The sequence below is a fragment of the Hyperolius riggenbachi genome, chromosome 5, assembly GCF_040937935.1.
Source record: "Hyperolius riggenbachi isolate aHypRig1 chromosome 5, aHypRig1.pri, whole genome shotgun sequence".
Lineage (NCBI taxonomy): Eukaryota > Metazoa > Chordata > Amphibia > Anura > Hyperoliidae > Hyperolius > Hyperolius riggenbachi.
Genome location: NC_090650.1, coordinates 26,960,168 through 26,982,983, shown reverse-complemented (window position 1 = coordinate 26,982,983; position 22,816 = coordinate 26,960,168). Strand labels below are relative to the sequence as shown.

The window sequence follows — 22,816 nt, the reverse complement described above, 5'->3', positions numbered from 1 at the left end:
TGCAATTGGCGCTGATCGCGGGCGTTTTACGGTTAGCGGCAATCGCAAAATGCGTTACCTGCAGCATTTTTGCCGCGATTCTGGACTGATCGCGGTACAGTGCTTAGTAAAGTGCTGATCGCTATCGATCTGAATCGCGGAAGTGTCCAGTGATTTTTACAGTGCTAATCGTGGTAAAATCGCTCGTCCTATCGTTTTGCGATTTTAGATGTGAACGGGGACTAACAGTGCAGCCGAGTCAGCAGAGGGGGAGGACATATGCCGATTTTAACCTTTCAGACATTTACAAATACTTAGTATCTGATGCTCCTAATGTTGGGTACATGCTACCAGGGTTATTCCATTAGCCTAATTTTGGCCATAATGCCGCTTTAACAAAGATGGTACCCTACATGAATTAACTGTCGGTGGTGCAACTTATCCTCGCCATCCACAAGGAGGAGGCGATGCCCATGGGCACCAGATTATGTGGCAGCCGTTTTGGCCAGCAGATGTCACTGAGCAGACGCTGCTGAATTTGACAAGGCTGCATTTAACATAGAGATACAATAATTCAGATTACAATAGGCAAGAACCTCTGGAGACAGCTCCACAAATACTCAATTTTAAAGTGTAACCGTCGGGCATAAAATGAAAAATCAATTCTTTATTATTTTTATCTGGTAAACAAGTAAGAAGGATGCTAACCAGGCAATCCAAAAGTTAAAATCTCTATTACTTTTCTTGTTGATAAATGATCATCCCCCAGTTTACCTGACTCTTATTTGGTACACACAATATTTGGTTTTGGTACACAAAAAGGAAGTTGCAGGGCATGCTGGGTTGTCTTTTTTTGCTTCTTTATTTTCCCCTCAGACACAACTAATGCAGCCTGATTGGCTGAAGCCTCTTTCCCTCCTGTTTTCCCCTCCCACACCTCTGTTCCTCTCTGATTGGCCAATATTTCTCATGCTGAGACAATGCACTTTCTATAGTGGAGGGCGGGCAAATGAGGCAGAGGAGAGTAAGGGAGGAAATGACATCAGGACTGGCTTCAAAATAGCTACAGTTTAAATGGGAAATGCCAAGAAGCAGTTTCTCTTTTTTTACTGTAGAAAAATCACTAAAATCAAAACGTGGACATTGCAATACATGTGTTATGTAAGTAGAGCAAGTATTTATCTACTTATATATGTGGGTTTTTTTCTAAGATAGTATGGCTGACAGCTCCTCTTTAAAGAGAACCAGAACTCGAACAGGACAGAAGGAAAACATAGCGATATGCACCCTGTATGTATTTAGAGAGTTTAGCCTGTCTGATCCCCCCCCCCCATCTGTGACTAAACACAAGTTGGAATTTGATCTCTCAGTTGTTTTCAGCCACCTGCCACAGCTCTGATCTAATTGGTAAACACAGGATGTTAGAGGGAACCTAAACTGAGAAGGATGTGGATTTTTCCTTTTAAAATAACACCAGTTAGCTGACTCTCCTGCTGATCCTGTGTCTCTAATACTTTTAGCCAGGGCTGTGGAGTCGGAGTCGTGGAGTCAGAGTCGTGGAGTCAGAGTCGTGGAGTCGGGCAATTTTGGGTGCCCGGAGTCTGAGTCGGGAAAAAATGCACCGACTCCGACTCCTAATGAATTTGTAACTGTAATTAAAATAGAAAATATCATAAAATGTTCTATTTCTCAGATAATAGTCATTAAAAATAATGTATATATACAGTAATAGCTGTGCTTAGTCCACAAAAATGAAATAAACCAATCAAAATTAGTTACTTGTGCTGCTTCAATAAAGCAGTCCCCGTATTTTTAAGGTCAGATATACATATCTGATTGTGACTGTATATATGATGTGTACACAGGAATCTCTTATATATACGAAATAACATCTATGCTGTAAGAATAAAGCCTGATGTGTAGCTGTGTCACTAATAGAGATGGTCAACGAGATGGAAATAATTCTGCATTGATGCTGATTTATGCAAATGTATGCACTCCCTTTGCTGATGAAATCAAATAATTTGATATGTTGTTAAAATTTGGTTTGGTGACTACAAATTAAAGGGTAACTGAGACGGATGAAAAGTAAAGTTTTATACATACCTGGGGCTTCCTCCAGCCCCTTTCAGGCTAATCAGTCCCTCGCTGTCCTCCACCACCCGGATCTTCTGCTATGAGTCCTGGTAATTCAGCCAGTCAGCGCTGTCCGGCCGCATGCCGCTCCCACAGCCAGGAACATTCTGCACCTGCGCAATAGTGCTGCACAGGTGTAGTACGCTCCCGGCGGCGGAGTGTGTGCATGCACACTACGCCCGACTGGCTCAAGTACCTGGACTCAGCAGAAGATCCAGGTGGTGGAGGAGGACAACAAGGGACTGATTATCCTGAAGGCGGCTGGAGGAAGCCCCAGGTATGTATAAAACTTTAATTTCATCTGTCTCAGGTTTACTTTGTTACACAGTAGTACTATACACTACATATGCACTCCCCACAGAGCTGCAGGGAATCCACTGAGAATGCTGTGCACATTGAACACAGAGGTGTTGTCTGTCACCCATAAACCTTGTTCAGATTGTGCATGAAGAATGTGTAATAGAGGAAGAATCTCCTCATTCCCCTGCAGAGAACCTGCACATCATTCTTACATGTACCCACACTTACATTGCCTAGGGCCTGATAGATGTTCTTTGTTCCGGTTTGTACCTTTTACAAGTACTCTTACCAAGGACTAGTTTTAGTCTAAAGGGAATAAATATAGTAGTCTACATATCCTTCTCACTTCAGTTGTCTTGTAAAATTCCTAAGCGTTGGCAGTTAAGAGCCGAATTTCATGTTACATACTTTTAATCAACAAAATTGTAATATGCAAATTAGAGGAGTCGGAGTCGAGGAGTCGGTGGAATCCTAAACTGAGGAGTCGGAGTCGGTGGATTTTTGGACCGACTCCACAGCCCTGCTTTTAGCCACAGCCCCTCAACAAGCATGCAGATCAGGTGCTCTGACTGAAGTCAGCCTGGATTAGCTGCATGCTTATTTCAGGTCTGTGATTCAGACACTACCGCAGCCAAAGAGATCAACAGGACAGCCAAACAACAAGTATTGTTTAATAGGAAACACCCATATCCTCCTCAATTGAGGTCCCCTTTAACAATATGTCTGTTTCCATGAAAGTAGGAAGTAGACACACGGCAGATTCATTGCAGGATGTGTATCAGCTGTAACAAAGAACGTTTTTTTTTCTTTAAAGTTTATTATGCTGTTGCCTATCTTTTAGCAGAGAGGAAGTTCTGAGTTCAGGTGCACTTTAAAGAACACTTCAAAGAGGAACTCCAGTGAAAATAATGTAATAAAAAAAGTGCTTAATTTTTACAATAATTATGTATAAATGATTAAGTCAGTGTTGGCCCATTGTAAAACCTTTCCTCTCCCTGATTTACATTCTGACATTTATCACACGGTGACATTTTTACTGCTGGCAGGTGATGTCAGTGGAAGGAGATGCTGCTTGCTTTTTTTTGGCAGTTGGAAACTGCTGTAAACAGCTGTTATTTCCCACAATGCAACAAGGCTTCCACAGTGTGATGTCAGAACCTCAGTGCTGTTAGGCACTGACATCACACCGTGGGAGGGGTTTCACCACAATATCAGCCATACAGAGCCCTCTGATGATCTGTTTGTGAAAAGGAATAGATTTCTCATGTAAAAGGGGGTATCAGCTACTGATTGGGATTTAGTTCAATTCTTGGTTACAGTTTCTCTTTAAGTAGGAGGGATATGGAGGCTGCCATATTTGCTTCCCTGGTAGCCGTCACAAATGAAGCTCTGCCAAGTCCGGAGACATCCACAGATGTAGGAGAATATGGCTACTACTTCAACTGCCGCTTCCTATAGCTAATGCACCCCATGCCACGGCCCTCTGCATTCTGTCTCTCCAATACGCCCTCCTGGAAACCTGGAAGGAGAAAGTATTGGAGTGATGTGGATTGCATTGAGCATGACATGGAATGCTTCGGCTATAGGCGGCAACAAGGCTGAGTTAACCCCCCACTGAGACCACAAGTGTAAAGTGAACCTGAACTCTTGCACAGGACAGGAGGAAAACGTAGAGAAATGCACCCGGTATTAGTTAGAGAGTTTAGACTGTCTAATACCCCCTCCTCTGTGCCGAATGACAAGTTGTAATTTGATCCCCCAGCTGTGTCAGCTGACTGCCACGGCAGAGAGGCCCGTGTGAAAACAAATAGGTCTGCGTCCATCAAAGCAAGAAGTAGAAACAGTGTGGATTTATTGCAGGATTTGTATCAACTGTAACAAAGACATGTAGAAAAAAAGGTGTAGGTGGAGCTTCCACCATATCAAATAGCTGTTTTACTATTTTTACATTTTTTATTTTTCCTACTGCAGTAGGGCGGTGGGTGTGTGAGTGTAACTGGATGAATACACTGTTTATTATCAATTTTGAATAAATGTAGATTCTTTCATTATTATAGTTATTACATTTGTCTTATTAAGCCTCACACATTGAGCTTTCTAGCGATGTCTAGATCTGTTTTATTGCCGTAACAAAGACATGTTTTTCTTTACAGGATATTATGCTATTGCTTATCTTATAGAGCAGAGAGGAAGTTCTGAGTTCAGGTCCGATTTAAAGGCTCTGGGTGGTTCAGAATACAGAATCCGAACTGCGAATCTCATGCCTACAAGCGCTCCTGACCATAAGTCGCAAGTAGGTATAAACAAAAAGCAGGAGAAAATCTATATCTATATCTATATCTATATATATATATCTATATAATAGAGTAAGTACCTCAACCTTCAAGCAAGAAGAAGAAGTAGTGCCCTGCCCCCAGGGCGTGCCTCAACCTTCAAGCCAGAAGAAGTACTTTGCATGAGAAAATGTATGCGTGCTCAAACACCAAGTTTAAGGCCTCTTTTCCACGGACTGTTGAGCTGTGTGCTCAGCAAGCAGTTACCAGGCAGCAGTGAACAGATACCAGGCAGCAACAAGCAGTTACCAGGCAGCAGTGAACAGTTGTGAGAGTTTGAGAGGCATTTCACTGCCTATCAACAGTCCATGGAAAAGAGGCCTTACCCTAGCAAGTCTGGCTTTGCAAATCTGGCCTAATTGGCTATTCATGAGGGAATGCTCATGCGAATGCATGCACAAACCAATACCGCAAAGCAGTCACCCTGCTACATGCTACATTAGCACTACCCAAGAGCGCCACGGGGAGGATTCCCAATGACCCCTTTTTAAACAACCGGAGGGACCGCAGGGTCCCAGGCTCTCTCACTGCCTGGGAACCACAGCAGCACCCCGGAGGGCCTCCCAATATTAAAAACAGGCACTTACCTTAACGTCCATTGCGTTCTGCTACATGCGCATTAACTTGTGGGCACCAAATGAGAAAGGAGAGAAGCATGGGTCACCCCGAGCTTTAGAGCTCAAGGCTGGCTCACATACTCACATATAGCACTCCAGGGGGGGGGGGGGCTGGAGGACAGGCGCAGACATCTCACTCCAGGGTTCACACTTCCGAAGCAAGCCATCCACCACTTGCCTCCAAAGATACAAACTGCACAAAATGCTTTCCATGAGAAAATTAATGCGCATGTAGCAGAACGCAATGGACGTTAAGGAAGGTAAGTGCCTGTTTTTAATATTAGGAGGTGGGTGCGGACGGCTTTCCCCGGCGCTAGCCACGCTGGGGGGGCATTGGTAATCCTCCCCGTGGCGCTCCTGGATAGTGGTAATGTAGCATGAACTAATTCCCGCAGGGCGATCGCTTTGCGGTATTGGTTTTTGGACCCTGCATAGTTTGGCATGTGAAAGCAAATGCATATTTGCATGAGCATTGCCTCATGAATAGCCAATTAGGCTGGATTTGCAAAGCCAGACTTGCTAGGGTTAAACTTGGTGTTTGAGCACGCATACATTTTCTCATGGAAAGCCTACTTCTTCTTGTCTCAAAGTTGAGGCACGTACTCTATTAGATAGATAGATAGATGCGGCGTATGCTACGACGGCGGTTGGCTAGTATGTATGTATGTATGTATATATATATATATATATATATATATATATATATATATATATATATATATATATATATATATATATATATATATATATATATATATATATATATATATATATATATATATATATATATATATATATATATATATATATATATATATATATATATATATATATATATATATATATATTAAACCTGGTGCATCCATGGTTAAGGGGGATCATGCCCCCCTTTGTACCTCATGCCCCCTTGTGTCTCCCTCTGCACCCTTTGTGTCCCCCTTGTGTCCTCCTCTATACCCCTTTAAGTCCCCCTGTGCTCTCCTCTGTCCTTGTATCCTCCTCTATGCCCCTTTCTGTGCCGCTTGTGTCCTCCTCTATGTCCCTTTATGCCCCGTGTCCCCCTTGTGTCCTCCTCTGCATGGACACAGTACAGGGAGTCCCCCACATTGAGGCGGGTTGGAGGTTTGTATTGGCAGCGTTCACAAGTCAGGAACTCCCTGCATTTGGACTATAAGATGCAGTGACTTTTTATCCCCATTTTTGGGGGAGAAAAAGTGAGTCTTCTAGTCCCAAAATAACAGTACCTTATACACAGGCGGAGAAGGAACAGAGGTATGACTTGTATAAGCTTGCAAGTTTGTAAAAGACCAAAAAACATTGGGCAGCAGAAATCACTTTCTTACCATAAGATGATAACAAGCTCAATATAACAGACGGGGAGAGTTGGGGTTGATGCTGCCAGAGGTGGAAGGACAGAACGCGGAGCACGGGTAGCGACCTCCGTCCCTGCGCTGCAAACGCCAATATGATTTTCCTAGTTTGTTCCGGTGTGAACTGATCCGCAAACTCCAGGACCTGACAGAGGAGGATAGCGAGAAAACAGTGACTTCATTACAGCATTATTCTATATAGGTTTTAAAATGAACCTAAATAGTAGGGAAAAAAAAAAAAAAAAAAAAAAGAGTTTAACTACTTTTGGACCTCAGTGATTGAAATCTAGGCCCTGTTTTGGTGGGCTCCAGGCTGGCAGGGCGTAGATTTCAATCACCGTCCGCAGCGCGCCTCCGCCGTTTCTGTCGCTCCCCGCCGATCAAACTCGATGTCTCTCGCCGCAGCCCACAGGCTCTGCCGGTCTCTATGACGGCAGAGCCATGTAAGCCGGGCAGGAGCCGATTTCATTGGCTCCTGGCCGTGTCCATCAATGTAAGCCGCTCCCATTGGCTCCTGGCCGTGTCCATCAATGTAAGCCGCTCCCATTGGCTTACCTTGATAGACACGGCCAGGAGCCAATGAAATCGGCTCCTGACCGGCTCACATGGCTGTGCCGTCATAGAGACGGCAGAGTCTATGTCCTGAGTATCCCGGAGTGTGGCGATTACGGCGGTTGCGCATGGCGATTCGTCGGGATTCCGTCGTTCTTGTACCAGCGGTCTCTGGTACTTAGCGGGGCAGAGACCACCGGTACTTAAGTGGTTGACTTACCTGGCGCTTCTACCAGGCCGCTACACACATTGCTGGCGCAAGAGAAGTGCACTCTCTACGTATCTCTCCGGCGGCTGCTGGAGAGATACGTAGAGGACGCACTTCTCTTGCGCAGACTGGCCGCGACTGGCAGAAGTTACGGGACCCCGAAACGGCAACAGAGACGGCTGAGGATGGCGGCGTAGGAGCGATCCGTGCCCATGTATAAAACTTTTAGTTTATTTAGTCTCTGGTACACTTTAAGTGAACCAGAGGTGAGAGTGATATCGAGACTGCAATATTTATTTCCTTTTAAACAATACCATTTGCCTGGCAGCCCTGCTGATCTATTTGGCTGCAGAAGTGTCTGAATCACACCAGAAACCCCTGTTCAGGGTTTATGCCTAAAAGTATTAGCAGGAAGTGCATCAGCAGGGCATCCAGGTAACTGGTATTGCTTATAAACGTGGCAGCCTCTATAACACTCTCACCTCGGGTTCAGTTTATAGATGACTCTAGAGCAGGTGTACAGCAATGTGTAACGGCTGTCGGTGGTGCAACTTATCCTCACCATCCACAAAGAGGAGGCGAGGCCCATGGGCACCAGATTATGTGGCAGCCGTTTTGGCCAGCAGATGCCACTGAGCAGACACTGCTGAATTTGACAAGGCTGCAGCTAATATGGAGATAAAATAATTCAGATCACAATTGGCAAGAACCTCTGGTGACAGCTCCACAAACACTCCCTTTTAAAGCTGAAGTGAGAGGGATATGGAGGCTGCCATATTTATTTCCTTTTAAACAATACCAGTTGCCTGGCTATCCTGATCTTTCATACATCAGTAATGTCTGACTCACACACCTGAATGCAGTCTGAAACACCTGATCTGCAAGTTTGTTTAGGGTCTATGGCTAAAAGAATCAGAGGTAGAGGATCAGTGGGACTGCCAGGCAATCTGAATTGTTTAAAGGAACTCCGAGCACCTCTCATGGGCATGCCTTTAAGACTCCGACCAGTACTGCAAAGTACTTAAAGATGCATACCTTTCTGTAGCTTGTGCTCTCCTCTTTCATTTGATGCCTGAATCGCTGTTCTACACCAAATAGCTTTCATTCGATTTCAATTCAAAAATCGCGGCTGCCATCTTGGCTATGTTATAACTTCCGGGACACCCCTGTCTTCTCTGTTAGAGAAGTGCATTACTGAATGAAGCAGGAAGAGGAAGTGACGCGCATGGCCCTTGCAAGAGGATCCTCCAGAGGGGTCATAGCATGACTTTGTTGGAAGTCGCTGGCTTAAAGGTATGTCCATGAGAGGTGCTCGGAGTCCCTTTAAAAGGAAATAAATATGGCAGCCTCCACATACCTCTCACTTCAGGTTTCCTTTAATAGCGGCACTGAGACCCTAATACTCAAATCCACAAGTATGTTAATTCAGTGACCCACCTGTAACACAGACATGGGCCAGGACCCACTGCAGAGATTCCCGGAGCGATGGTGATTTGGCTGCCAAAGCCATTGATGCGATCGCTCCGGGATCGCCTACAAAATGCTGCCAGCAACATGTGATTGCTCCAGCGATCGGCAAGGGCTGCAATAGTGCTCCTAGTGGGGACCAGCCCTAACTGTCTGCATACCATAAAAGCATTCAGACACTACCAATGATCAGCAGGACAGCCAGGCAACTGGCATTGTTTAAGGCCAGTTTCCCATCTGCGTTTTTTTGCGAAGCTGGCCATACGGATCTGGCCATCTGGATCCTGGAAAACGGTCTGTTTTTACAGCCAGTGTGCTGTAAAACGTCCGTTTTCCATAGCTTCCTATTGTGCTGCAAAACCTTCCTTAACAGTGCAATAATGGCAGCAATTAAATAGTCCCCTTGAAGATTTTGATTGGCTTTTGTAGGCTCTTCCCACTTTTCCTGAATATTAACCATCTTAGCGGTATGGACAAGCTCAGCTCGTCCATGCCCGCTAGATGGCGCCGCTAAGGCCTGCTGGGGACGATTTTAACAATTTTTTTTATACACGCAGCTAGCACTATGCTAGCTGCGTGTGGGGGACGATCGCCGCCGATGCGCCGCTACCCGTCGCGTAAGGCCCCTCCCGAGAACCCTGCACAGCCTGGCCAATCAGTGCCAGGCAGCGCTGCGACGTCATCACTATGGCTACCATGACGACGGGGGAAGCCCTCCAAGAAATCCCGTTCAGAACGGGATTTCCGGATGGGCTAATGCGCCGGAAGCGATCGGAAAGGTGAGTTAGACGCCGCCGGGAGGGGGGAATCATGTAGCTAGCGCTAGGCTAGCTAGCTACAGGGTTTAAAAAAAAAAAAATACTCCTGCGCCGCCACCCTGGCGATCTTAATAGAATGCCAGGGTGGTTAATACCAGTCACCAACTGTGCAAAGTTTGAGAACCCTGGCTTTAACAATGTAAGACTGGCTGCAGTTTACATTTTCCCAGTAAAAATTGTATTGGTCTCCGCCCAATTTTTTAAAGAGGAGCTGTTACGCATGGTGTCTCAAAAAACAACAACACATATACAAGTAGATACATACTTGGTGTTCTTACACAACATATGCATTGCACTGTCCATGTTTTGCTTTGTAGTGAATTATATATAGTAAATAAGAGATTTCTATTCCTGAGAGGTTCCATTTTAGGATGACTGTGCGTGAAGCCAATTGTGATGTAATTTCCTCCCTTACTGTTTGCCCTCCTCCTTTTGACTTAATATGCATTAGCACTCCCTCTTCCAAGCCCTCAGACACTCCCACCTGCTGCTCAGTAGTTGAGTGAAGTAGCCAGTCTGTCTGCATGAAGTGCTAAACCACACTTGCTCACAGTCACCTATTATTAGTGCTGCACTACCAATCCTAGTAGTTAGTGTAGTAAGCTAAGCTGATATATGCTGCCAGCCAGCCTTCAGTTAGGAAACTAGCAGCAGATAAAGAAAGCTTATGCAGCTGGTATTCCTCCACCTCCAACTACTGAAAGCAGAGTACCCCTTCACTATCCCTGAGGAATGTGAGCCCAGAGTCCCCCCCTCCCCTCCTCCCCGCACATCATCTCTGCTCCTGGGACTGTCAGAGCCTTTGCCCAGTGACACATCCTCCCGGACAGAATGCAGTGGAGCTGGACACGGTCTGCCGCCTTAGGAGAAGAAGAGGAGAGCGCTGAAAGTTTCTGGCCGCCCTGTGTTTATTTTTTTTTCTTAATTACCGAGCAGTGTGTACTCATCTGCAGGGACTCCCTCATTCCAGCATAGTGTATGTGAGGCTTCTGTCATGAGCAATCCAGGAATCGCGTAGTTGCTGGCAGCTGCAGCTTCACAGACACAATGCTGAAGGAGGGAGCCGCTGCAGATGAGCCACGCTGTCGCTATTTGAAGTCCACCTCTCTGTGCACTACACACACAGCCTTGCCACCAGCAGCACGGGTCTGGAGCGTGCCGCTTGCCATCTTTACCCCACTCTGCAGAGCCCCTCACTCAGGCAGGCAGCTACAATAAACGTATGCGGGACGTCTGTATTGCCGATCAGAGAGGAACAGAGGCGGGGGTGGGGAAAACTTCAGGGCCAGAGAAAGCAGCCAATGAGGCTGCACTACTTCGTAAGGGGAGGAATATTAAATGAAGGGGAGGAATATTAAATGAAGGGGAGGAGCAGGGAACAGCAAAGGGAAAAAAAAGCCGCCTAGCCTACATTGCTACTTCTCTTAGGGCTGGTTCAGACGGACGTTTGTGCAGCGTTTACTGCCAGCGTTCGGGGCTTGGCGTTAAACGCTCCAATTCAAGTGAATGGGAGCGTTTGTACCAAGCTTTCACGTGCGTTTACACGAACGCGGCGTTCGGGTCCCGATTTTCACTAGCGTTCAAGGAGCCCCTGGAAGCTACATGTTGCTTCCAGGGGCGGTTAATGTTCCCCTAGGGGAAGAAAAAACGCGACCGCATCCAAACGCAATGCAAATGCTGCTGAAAGCCCGAACGCATTGCCGCCGCGACGCTAACGAACGCGACGCCTCCAAACGTCCGTCTGAACCAGCCCTTATAGCGGCTCTGCGTACGAGTTAGAAGCTGGGAGCAAGAGGATTTATAAATCATATTAATTTAAAAGTGAGAATGATTTTTTACTGTGCCAATGCATTTTTAACATCTTTTTAGGCTTAGCTAATGAGGGATATCCAGAACTATTTTTTTAATTTATGCCTAACAGTTACTCTTTAAGGGGATAAAAAGTATCATACATGTTATTCCAGGTAATGTACTATGTTTGTGCCAAATTTCATTCAAAATCCGTTCAGCCATTTTTGCGTGATCGAGTAACAAACATCCAAACTTTCCCATTTATAATATTAGTGAGATATAGATATATATAGATAATTAATGCTGGGGGCGTTTGGTCTTTAGCTACAGTGATGGGAGTGTGGGCCGTCTATGCAGAGAAGGATTAAAGTGAACCTTAAATGAGGGTGAAAAAAAAAAAATGTATACTTACCTGGGGCTTCCATCAGCCCCCGCAGATGTCCTGTGCCTTCGCAGGTACTCTAGGATCCTCCCCGCAGCCAGCTAGATTAGTTTTCCGTAATGGCCCTGGACCCATCCTCGAACGCGTTCCCTTCGCTTTGGCCCTCCTGCACATGCGCATACGGGAAATCTCGTACTGCGCATGCGCAGGTGAGCCACGACAACGGCAGTGCGATCGAGGCTGTGCAGGCGCAGTGGCCCAGCAACTTGGTCAGTAGCAGAAAACGAGACTAGCTGGCTGCGGGGAACTGAGGATCCTAGAGTACCAGCGGCAAGGGCACAGGATGTCTGCAGAGGGGCCGGTGGAAGCCCCAGTTAAGCTTCACTTTAACCATTTCAGGACCATAGGCTTACACCCTACTATTTTTTTACAATTCAGGCCACTGCAGCTTCAAGGGCTCGCTGCAGGGCCGTACAACTTAGCACACAAGTGACCCCCCTCCCCTTTCTGCCCACCAACAGAGATTTCTGTTGATGGGCCCCGATTGCTGCTGCAGGACTTTTATTATTAATTTGTTTTTGTTTTTTTAAATAAAAATGTACATTTTATTATTATTTTTGTAGCCCTGGTCCCTTCCTCCCCCCACCAGCCAATAACAGCAATCGGCTCTCATAGGCATCAGCCTATGAGAGCCGATCACTCCTGAGCCTCTCCAGGGGACAGCCGAGTGACACGGCTGTCCCCAGTACAGCGCTGCCGCAGATTGCAGCGGTGTACAATGTAAATAGATGGCGACTGCCGCTGGGAGACGGCACGTGATCTCCTGCAAAACACGCCCCCAGGACTGCACGCCAATTGACGTTAGAAAGTCTTTAAGTGTTTACGATGTAATGGGGCCCTAGGCAAGGTTTGGCGCCCCCTTGTGGCCCTTTTGGTTAGCTGAAGTGGAGAAAAGTTCAAGAAGGTGACATGTGGGCCTCTTGACACTAAGCCACAAGCACCTGCCTAGGTTGCCTGGTGGATAATCCTGCTCTGTGTGTATGTGCCTCTGGGCCTATGGAGGACAGAAGTGGGAGGTGACCTATCTCCCTCCCCTCCCAGCCACACCCTCTGCCCTCCTGGCTAATTCTATGTATTCCAGCTCTTTTAGTAAGTTCTACAGGAAGCATTTGACATATTTACATATTCTATTTATAGGATCAGGGCCGGTTCTAGACTCTTTGCTGCCTGCGGCAAATTGTGAAGATGCGCACCCCCCCTTTGGAATGATTGCACAGCACCCGACAATTTACTCTGCTACATTTAATGTTCTCACATGACACGCTGCAGCTCAAGACAATAGCACACTGGCTGGCTGCGAGTCTGTGACAAACACGCTGCTCACCCTCAGCCGATCCATTCCTCCTCAGTCAGAACAGCAGTGTCACCTCCTCCCTTCTGCTGTGCAAGTCAATTGAAACCCTGCTGCTCTCCAGCCCCGCCCCCCCCTCACTGTCAGACTCCTCACACAGCACAACATGCTGCTTTTCCCCAATGATGACCTCTGCACCTCACTCTCCTCTCACTTCTCCTCCTACTCTGACTGCATGCTGTTAGTGTAAACACAGTACAAGCATGCCACCCCTGTAATCTCTGCGCCTGATGCAAATGCTGCACCTTGCTTCATGAGAGAATTGGCCCTATAGGATCCTGCATCTGCTCTACTCCCAGAATGCTTTGCTGCAGGCAGACCTACTCCAATACCTTATCTTCCAGATGCTCTGTCAGAGTTTTGGACATGTGGCCGAGCCTGAATAGTAGCGCCACCACAGTCCTCGGCTCCTTAATCTCCGTCCACCGAAGCTCCACTTGCTTCATCAGTTCCTGCTGCAGAGACCCCTTCGCTATGGAGTTGTCTGCTGGAGTTAAGTAGCTGGAGAGCTGTGCCAGATTGCCCATATTCAGCTTCCGCAGCCGCCACAGCACCTCCGTCTCCAACGACTGCAGGATCTGGTCCTTCCTGTCCATTCCCAGCCTGTGCAGACTCTTCAGCAGCTTAATCAGGTTGATATTATACATGCCATGGATCTGAAAGAGGACAGCAGACAACAAATCAAACCAAGAGCCGTTCGGATTTCCACAAGGCCGCAGGCAGCATGGCAAGCTCAGCAGCAAAACCTTCCGTATAGGGCTGTGGAGTGGGTACAAAAATCATCTGACTCCAACTCCGACTCCTCAGTTTATGAAACCAACTCCGGGGACCCAAATATTGCTCCAACTCCACACCCCTGCTTCTGTATCTATGGGAAACACAAACACTGTATATACAGGTAGTCCCCGACTTATGAACGCCCCCGCCGACGTGAATGGCATGCATTCTCTATTTCCATGGGAACAAGTCAAACATTTTTTTTGCAAATTGGACTTGTAGTTTTTGCGAAAATCGATTTTTTAAAAATTCAAAGAAAAAAATGGCTTTTAAACTTGTATAAACAGGTACAAAGGGCAGAGGTGACACAAAGGGGGACACTGGAGGCACAGGGCGGGCACAGAGGAAGTACAGGGGACAGAGATGGCACAGTGTTTTTCTGACTTAAGAACGGATTCAGGTTAAAGGAATACTTAAAGAGACTCTGTAACAACAAAAACCTCCCCTGGGGGGTACTCACCTCGGGTGGGGGAAGCCTCCGGATCCTAATGAGGCTTCCCACGCCGTCCTCTGTCCCACGGGGGTCTTGCCGCAGCCCTCCGAACAGCCGGCGACAGAGCCGACTGTCAGTTCAATATTTACCTTTGCTGGCTCCAGCGGGGGCGCTGTGGCGACTTTCGGCACGGAAATAGACAGAAATACCCGATCTCCGTCGGGTCCGCTCTACTGCGCAGGCGCCGGAAACTTGCGCCTGCGCAGTAGAGCAGACCCGACGGCGATCGGGTATTTCCGCCTACTTCGGCGCCGAGAGGCATCAGAGCGCCTGCGCAGGAGCCAGGAAGGTAAATATTGCGTCACGGCTGTACGGAGGGCTACAGCGAGACCCCCGAGGGACGCAGGACGGCGTGGGAAGCCTCATTAGGATCCTGAGGCTTCCCCCACCCGAGGTGAGTACCCCCCAGGGGCCGTTTTGTCGTTACAGTTCCTCTTTAAGTGTAAAAAAAAAAAAAAAAAAAAAAATGATATTTACTCACCCGGGGCATCCCTCAGCCCCCTGAAGCTGGATGGTGCCCTCGCAGCCTCACTCCGATCCTCCTGTCCCCGCCGGCGGCTACTTCCGGGTTCCGTGACAGCCGCCGATAGGCTGGCCGCTATATCACCCTCTATGCTGCTATAGCGTATATGTTATACGCTATAGCAGCATAGAAGGTGGTATAGCGACTGGGAACGCGGAAAATCACTCGCGTTCCCAGGCTGTCGCCAAACCCGGAAATAGCCGCCGGCGGGGACAGGACAGTCGGAGCGGGGCTGCGAGGGCACCATCCAGCTTCAGGGGGTGAGGGTTACCCCGGGTGAGTAAATATCATTTTTTTTTTTTAGGCTTAAGTATTCCTTTAAGACCGAACCTACAGTCCCTATCTCGTTCGTTAACCGGGGACTACCTGTACATATAATGGGAGGCTGACAGTCATATCAATAATGGTGTGCCACTTCACCAATAGGGCTCATATAGTAGTACAAGGATAATATATATGGCTGAATAGTGTAATGGTTAAGGGCTCTGCCTCTGACACAGGAGACCAGGGTTCGAATCTCGGCTCTGCCTGTTCAGTAAGCCAGCACCTATTCAGTAAGGAGTTCTTTGGGCGAGACACCCTAACACTGCTACTGCCTACTGAGTGCGCTCTAGTGGCTGCCTCGCAAGCTCTTTGAGTCCGACAGGAGAAAGGCGCTATACAAATACATCCTGGCGGCTCCGATCATTTTTCCCGGCGCTGGCTCCGCCCCCTGCCTACCTGCTATCGGCTTCAGAAAGCCGGAGGACACATGCGCCCGCCCCCCCCCCCCCCCCCCCCCCCCCCAGAGTCAGGCAGAGGCAGGAAAGCAGGAATTTGTTCGTCCCTGCAGAGCGGGTGCTTACAGAAGCAATGTCTGCAGTGCTCCCCGCTCTGCTTTCCTGCAGCCACGAATGACTCGGGGGAGGGATGCATGTGTCCCCCGGCTGTCAGAAGCTGATAGCAGGGGTGGAGCCAGCACCGGGGAAAATGATCGGAGCCGCCAGGATTCGGCTCATTTTGCACATTGACCAGCCGGAACCTGAAGTGGCCAAACTTTGGGTTCTGGCCATAACATATACATCAATAAAACACACATTTGAGGAAACCCAGAAGCATTGCATGAAAATATGCAAAATGTTTTCATATATCAAAAGTGCAAAAAGATTCACATATCTTCAGAAATTACATACTTTAACCATCTTAGCGGTATGGACGAGCTCAGCTCGTCCATCACCGCCGATGGCTGCCGCTCAGGCCCTGCTGGGCCGATTTTGTTCAAATAAAGAGCAGCACACGCAGCCGGCACTTTGCCAGCCGCGTGTGCTGCCCGATCGCCGCCGCTCTGCGGCGATTCGCCGCGAGCAGCGGCGAAAGAGGGTCCCCCCAGCCGCCTGAGCCCAGCGTAGCCGGAACAAAAAGTTCCGGCCAGCGCGAAGGGCTGGATCGGAGGCGGCTGACGTCCATGACGTCACTCCGCTCGTCGCTATGGCGACGATCTAAACAAAACAAGGAAGGCCGCTCATTGCGGCCTTCCTTGTTTATTCTGGGCGCCGGAGGCGATCGGAAGAACGCCTCCGGAGCGCCCTCTAGTGGGCTTTCATGCAGCCAACTTTCAGTTGGCTGCATGAAATAGTTTTTTTTAAATTTAAAAAAAACCCTCCCGCAGCCGCCCTGGCGATCTTAATAGAACGCCAGGGTGGTTAAATAGACATCCTGTATTGGGTGTCACATAAAATGACCACACTAAGATGAACAATTGTTTGTTTAAAGGATACCCGAAGTGACGTGTGACATGATGAGACAGACATGTGTATGTACAGTGCCTAGCACACAAATAACTATGCTGTATTCCTTTTTTCCTTTCTCTGCCTGAAAGAGTTAAATATCAGGTATGCAAGTGGCTGACTCAATCCTGACTCAGACAGGAAGTGACTACAGTGTAAACCTCACTGATAAGAAATTCCAACTATAAAACACTTTCCCAGCAGAAAATGGCTTCTGAGAGCAGGAAAGATATAAAAAGGGTAAATAGTTCATAGATTTAAAGCCGCATCTACACGAGTAGATGCGGTCGCGATGCTCCTTATCAATCGAGCCGCTGATGCGGCTCGATTGATAAGATCCGACAGGATGGATCTTGCTTCTGCCGATTCCCTGCTCGCTCTCCGCTAGGGAACAACGGCAGGGAATCGAGCGGAAGATGCGCGGCGACGAGCGGGTATTGATGCCGGCGGGGACGCGGAAGAGGCGATCCAACATCTCATAGTGTAGATGGGCCTTTAGCTCTGGCATACTTCAATGAATGTGTCTCTGAGAAAATTCAATTAAAAAAAAAAGAGTTACAACTTAAAAAGTAGATTTAAACATAAAATAAAACTGTGGAATATCTGAAAAACTCATTTTTAAGAGAAGGAAAATAGATACAATAGTTTATTTCATTCGTTTATTTTCACCTCGGGTGTCCTTTAAAGAGAACCCGAGGTGTGTTTAAAGAATGTTATCTGCATACAGAGGCTGGATCTGCCTATACAGCCCAGCCTCTGTTGCTATCCCAAACCCCACTAAGGTCCCCCTGCACTCTGCAATCCCTCATAAATCACAGCCATGCTGTGAGGCTGTGTTTACATCTGTAGTGTCAGTCTCAGCTGCTCCCCCGCCTCCTGCATAGCTCCAGTCCCTGCCCCCGTCCCTTCCCTCCAATCAGCAGGGAGGGAAGGGATGCAGGCGGGGACTGGAGTTCTGCAGGAGGCGGGGAGAGCAGCAGACTGACACTATAGAGATAAACACAGCCAGCTCTGACAAGCTGTTTGTCAGCAGCGTGGCTGTGATTTATGAGGGATTGCAGAGTGCAGGGGGACCTTAGGGGGGTTTGGGATAGCAACAGAGGCTGGACTGTATAGGCAGATCCAGCCTCTGTATGCAGATAATATTCTTCAAACCCACCTCGGGTTCTCTTTAAGCCTTAAAGCGGTATAAAACCCCGACATAATATTCAATAAAAACTTTTCCTACTTTTTTATATTTCATACGTTTATCATATTTGCATTAGTGCATAAGTATTATTCATTTAGAAAGGATACGTTCCCAAGAGTACAGTTTTTTGCTTTGTGAGCTGACTTTGCATTTTATTAATAACTGGTTTTATTCATTATGTATTGAAGGCAGAAATGCTTTGAGTCTCTGTCTGTGTCCACCAGCTCCTGCAGTCAGAGAATGTGTCACATTCCTCACTTGATACATTTAAAGAGACTCTGAAGCCTCCATTAAATTCAGGTTTTTATTACAAAAACCTCTTAAAGTGGAGCTGTCAGCCATACTATCTCAGGAAAAAAAAAACAAATATATATAAGTAGATAAATACTTGCTCTACTTACATAACATATATATTGCACTGTCCACGTTATGATTTCTGTGAATTTTATAAGGGAGAAGTAGACAATCCTATTCTAAACTAATCCATATTTACTATGGCTATTTTGAAGCCAGTCGTAATGTAATATCCGCCCTTAGTCTCCTCTGCCTCATTTTCCCACCCTTCACTATAGAAAGTGCATTGTTTCAGCCTGAGAAATTTTGTCCAATCAGAGAGGAACAGAGGTGTGGGAGGGGAAAACAGGAGGGAAAGAGGCTTCAGTCAATCAGGCTGCACTAGTTAAGTCTGAGGGGAAGTAGAGAAGCAAAAAAAAGACAACCCAGCATCCCTGCAACTTCTCTTGTGTACCAAATTTTCTGTGTACCAAATAAGATAAGAGTCATGTAAACTGGGGAATGATAATTTATCAACAGGAAAAGTAATAGTGATTTTAACTTTTGGATTGCCTGGTTAGCATCCTTCTTACTTGTTTACCAGATAAAAATAAAGAATTGATTTTTGATTTTATGCCCGACAGTTACTCTTTAAGTATGCTTGCCATAACTAAAACGCTGCATCCACGCGGCTGTAATCTAACTAAATCCCCCCCAGGAGGGGGCAATCCGGGCATCGCTTCCGTTAGAGGCAGAGCTTTCAGCTGCAGCTCTGCCTCTCCACGCGTCTATCAGCCTGAATCGCCGCCTCTGCCCACCCCTCTCATTTTTCCTTCACTAAGAGGGGTGGGGGAGAGGCGGAGATATGCGCTGATAGACGGGCATGGAGGCAGAGCTGCAGCTGAAAGCTCTGCCTCTCACGGAAGCGCACAGGGCAGCAAAATCCACGACCAAGATAGTCGTGGATTTTGCGAGGGGAGTTAGGGGGGATTTAGTTAGATTACAGCCGCGGGGATGCAGCGCTTTAGTTAGGGTAAACATACTTAAGAGGTTTTTGCAATAAAAACCTGAATTTAAGGAGGCTTCAGTATCTCTAAGTAAACACAAGATAACATTATCTACACTTCAGATGCATCCACATTTAGAGCACTGAACTTTCCAGCCCTGTGTGTAACCCTTTGAATGCTGGTCTAGTAAAAAAAAAAATGCTGGTTGTACATAATAGGCTGTATATCATTTTTTTAGAGCAAAGAAGAAATTCTGGGTTTTATTCTGCTTTAAAACAAACAATTGTTCATCTTAGTGTGGTCATTGTATGCAATACCCACTAGGGCAAGGCTTTTCAACCTTTTCACTAACTGTACCACTGTTTTCTCCTGAAAAATTTCAAGTACCACCAGTGTGTCTGGGCAGTAGCAGTGGTTCTCCCCAGAAATTATTTCCAGCCGGGTGGCATGAAAAAGTAGCCGGGTGGCATGAAAAAGTAGCCGGGTGGGGCGTGATAGCAGAATGCAGGGCCGGCGCTTCTTTGCATACAGCAGAGGAGAACGTGAGCCGATGACAGCCGGGTGGTCACCAAGACTAGCCGGGTGGAGCACCCGGCTAAAAGAGCCTGGGGAGAACACTGAGTAGATTGGACTCGATCAGGCTCGGCTGTTTCCACCGGAGCCCAAGCATTGAGCCGCTACTGCGCATTCACTCACGCCAGATAGTGGGCAGTGACTCACCACAAAGTTTGGCTGTCCCTCGCTGTGCTGCCCTGCGGAAAAGTTAAGACCTCAGTTCAGCGGTAAACTGGCCACAGCGACGAGATAGCCAGGCAAACGGTGCACAGTGACTGCACGTATACTTCGAATACAGGCAGTGAGCAGTAATGTCACATTTTGTATTTGAAGTATACTACTTCTGTATTTGAAGCATACCCACCGTCATTGTGCATTATTCTCCTGGCTGTCTCCTCACCGCTGATCTGAGGTCTGAAGTATGCCACAAGGCAGCACAGCAAGGAGCAGGACAGGACAAGTGGCAGGCAGGAAATTACCGTATTTTCCGCCGTATAAGACGCACTTTTTCTCCCCAAAAAATGGGGAGAAAAAGTCCCTGCGTCTTATACGGCAAAGGCAGGGAATCCCCGACTCACGAACGCCCGCCGATACGAACCGCGACCCGCCGGCACATCGGGGATTCCCTGCCTGTCCCTCCTCTCCCGCCACATGCCTGTGCTATCCTCCTCTAATCAGTTTAGCGTGTGTGTGCAGAGCAATCTGCCCCCCGTGTGTGCAGAGCAATCTGCTATGTGCCGCCCCCCCCCGCGTGACTCCACTCCCCCCGCATGCCGGCGCTATGCCTTTCTAATATACCGGCCTCCGCTATCCCCCTGTAACATTCTGGCCCCCCTCGTTTGCCTGCAGCGGCAGCGGCTCACCCGGTCAATGCCGCTACGAGGACTGCAGACACCCGGCTACTTCATACACGTCCTCTTGTGCACGGCTTGATCGCGTCGCGATGACGCAATCAAGCCGCGCACAAGAGGACGTGTATGAAGTAGCCGGGTGTCTGCAGTCCTCGTAGCGGCATTGACCGGGTGAGCCGCTGCAGGCAAACGAGGGGGGCCAGAATGTTACAGGGGTATGGCGGAGGCCAGTATATTAGAAAGGCATAGCGCCGGTGTTCCAACTGACTAGCATACATTGACAGAATAGCATACATTTAAAGTGAAATACCCCTTGTTAGTAGAATCATTGTCCCCTTGCCCGCTCGCTTCGCTCGCTGGGCTGCGGGCTCGGTCCTCGCTTCGCTCGGACAACTTTTTATTCTAACTCTATGTCCACTTGGATAGTGGAGATTGCACATCAGCACACAGGCAGCTAACTGGGGTTGAAAAGGTTAATGCTGCTGATGGGTATTATGGGGTTAATGTATGCCCTGCATGAGTTTGCACATGCTCAGTAGCATTTGTATGCTATTCTGTCGGGTATGCTAAAATGTTGGAACACCGGCATGCGGGGGAAGTGGAGTCACGCGGGGGCACATAGCAGATTGCTCTGCACACACGGGGGGCAGATTGCTCTGCACACACACGCTAAACTGATTAGAGGAGGATAGCACAGGCAGGGGGGGGGGGCACGGGCACACAGGAGGACACCAGAAATGGCATTGAAAAGTACCGGAGGGAGACAGGGGGCACACAGGAAAGACACAGGGGGTACACAGGTGAAGACATGGGGCACACAGGAGAGAGACAGTGGGCACATAGGACACAGGGGGTACACAGGAGAAGACAGGGGGCACACAGGAGATAGTGGGCACATAGGACACAGAGGGTACACAGGAGAAGACAGGGGGCACACAGGAGATAGTGGGCACATAGGCCACAGAGGGTACACAGGAGAAGACAGGGGGCACACAGGAGAGAGACAGTGGGCACATAGGCCACAGAGGGTACACAGGAGAAGACAGGGGGCACACAGGAGAGAGACAGTGGGCACATAGGACACAGGGGGTACACAGGAGAAGACAGGGGGCACATAGGAGAGAGACAGTGGGCACATAGGACACACAGGGTACACAGGAGAAGACATGGGGCCAACAGGAGAGAGACAGTGGGCACATAGGCCACACAGGAGAAGACAGGGGGCACACAGGAGAGAGACAGTGGGCACATAGGCCACAGAGGGTACACAGGAGAAGACAGGGGGCACATAGGAGAGAGACAGTGGGCACATAGGAGACAGGGGGTACACAGGAGAAGACAGGGGGCACATAGGAGAGAGACAGTGGGCACATAGGACACAGGGGGTACACAGGAGAAGACATGGGGCACACAGGAGAGAGACAGTGGGCACATAGGCCACAGAGGGTACACAGGCCACAGAGGGTACACAGGAGAAGACAGGGGGCACATAGGAGACAGTGGGCACATAGGACACAGGGGGTACACAGGAGAAGACAGGGGGCACATAGGAGAGAGACAGTGGGCACATAGGACACAGGGGGTACACAGGAGAAGACAGGGGGCACATAGGAGAGAGACAGTGGGCACATAGGACACGGGGTACACAGGAGAAGACATGGGGCACATAGGAGAGAGACAGTGGGCACATAGGACACAGGGGGTACACAAGAGAAGACAGGGGGCACACAGGAGATAGTGGGCACATAGGACACAGAGGGTACACAGGAGAAGACAGGGGGCACATAGGAGAGAGACAGTGGGCACATAGGACACAGGGTACACAGGAGAAGACAGGGGGCACACAGGAGAGAGACAGTGGGCACATAGGACACAGGGGGTACACAGGAGAAGACATGGGGCACACAGGAGAGAGACAGGGGGTACACAGGAGAAGACATGGGGCACACAGGAGATAGACAGGGGGCACACAGGAGATAGACAGGGGGCACACAGGAAAAGACAGGGGGCACACAGGA

At 48.2% G+C, this 22,816-nt stretch overlaps 1 protein-coding gene and 2 non-coding genes across 4 annotated transcripts in view; all 3 read right to left on the bottom strand.

Annotated features, from left to right (window-relative positions):
• Positions 1 to 22,816, bottom strand: part of LOC137518039 (FAST kinase domain-containing protein 4-like) — a 90,886-nt gene that overhangs the window by 53,419 nt on the left and 14,651 nt on the right. For both annotated transcript variants that reach the window (XM_068235229.1, XM_068235230.1), the window contains exons 3-4: positions 13,697 to 14,020; positions 6,709 to 6,880 (exon numbers count right to left, since the gene is read on the bottom strand). In XM_068235229.1, the coding sequence (XP_068091330.1) occupies positions 6,709 to 6,880; positions 13,697 to 14,020 (496 nt within the window). The remainder of the gene's footprint in view (positions 1 to 6,708; positions 6,881 to 13,696; positions 14,021 to 22,816) is intronic.
• On the bottom strand, positions 400 to 531 carry LOC137520081 (small nucleolar RNA SNORA5). The gene has a single exon (XR_011021426.1). It is a non-coding gene; the product is annotated as a small nucleolar RNA SNORA5 (small nucleolar RNA).
• LOC137520078 (small nucleolar RNA SNORA5) lies at positions 8,030 to 8,161 on the bottom strand. Its single transcript, XR_011021423.1, has one exon. It is a non-coding gene; the product is annotated as a small nucleolar RNA SNORA5 (small nucleolar RNA).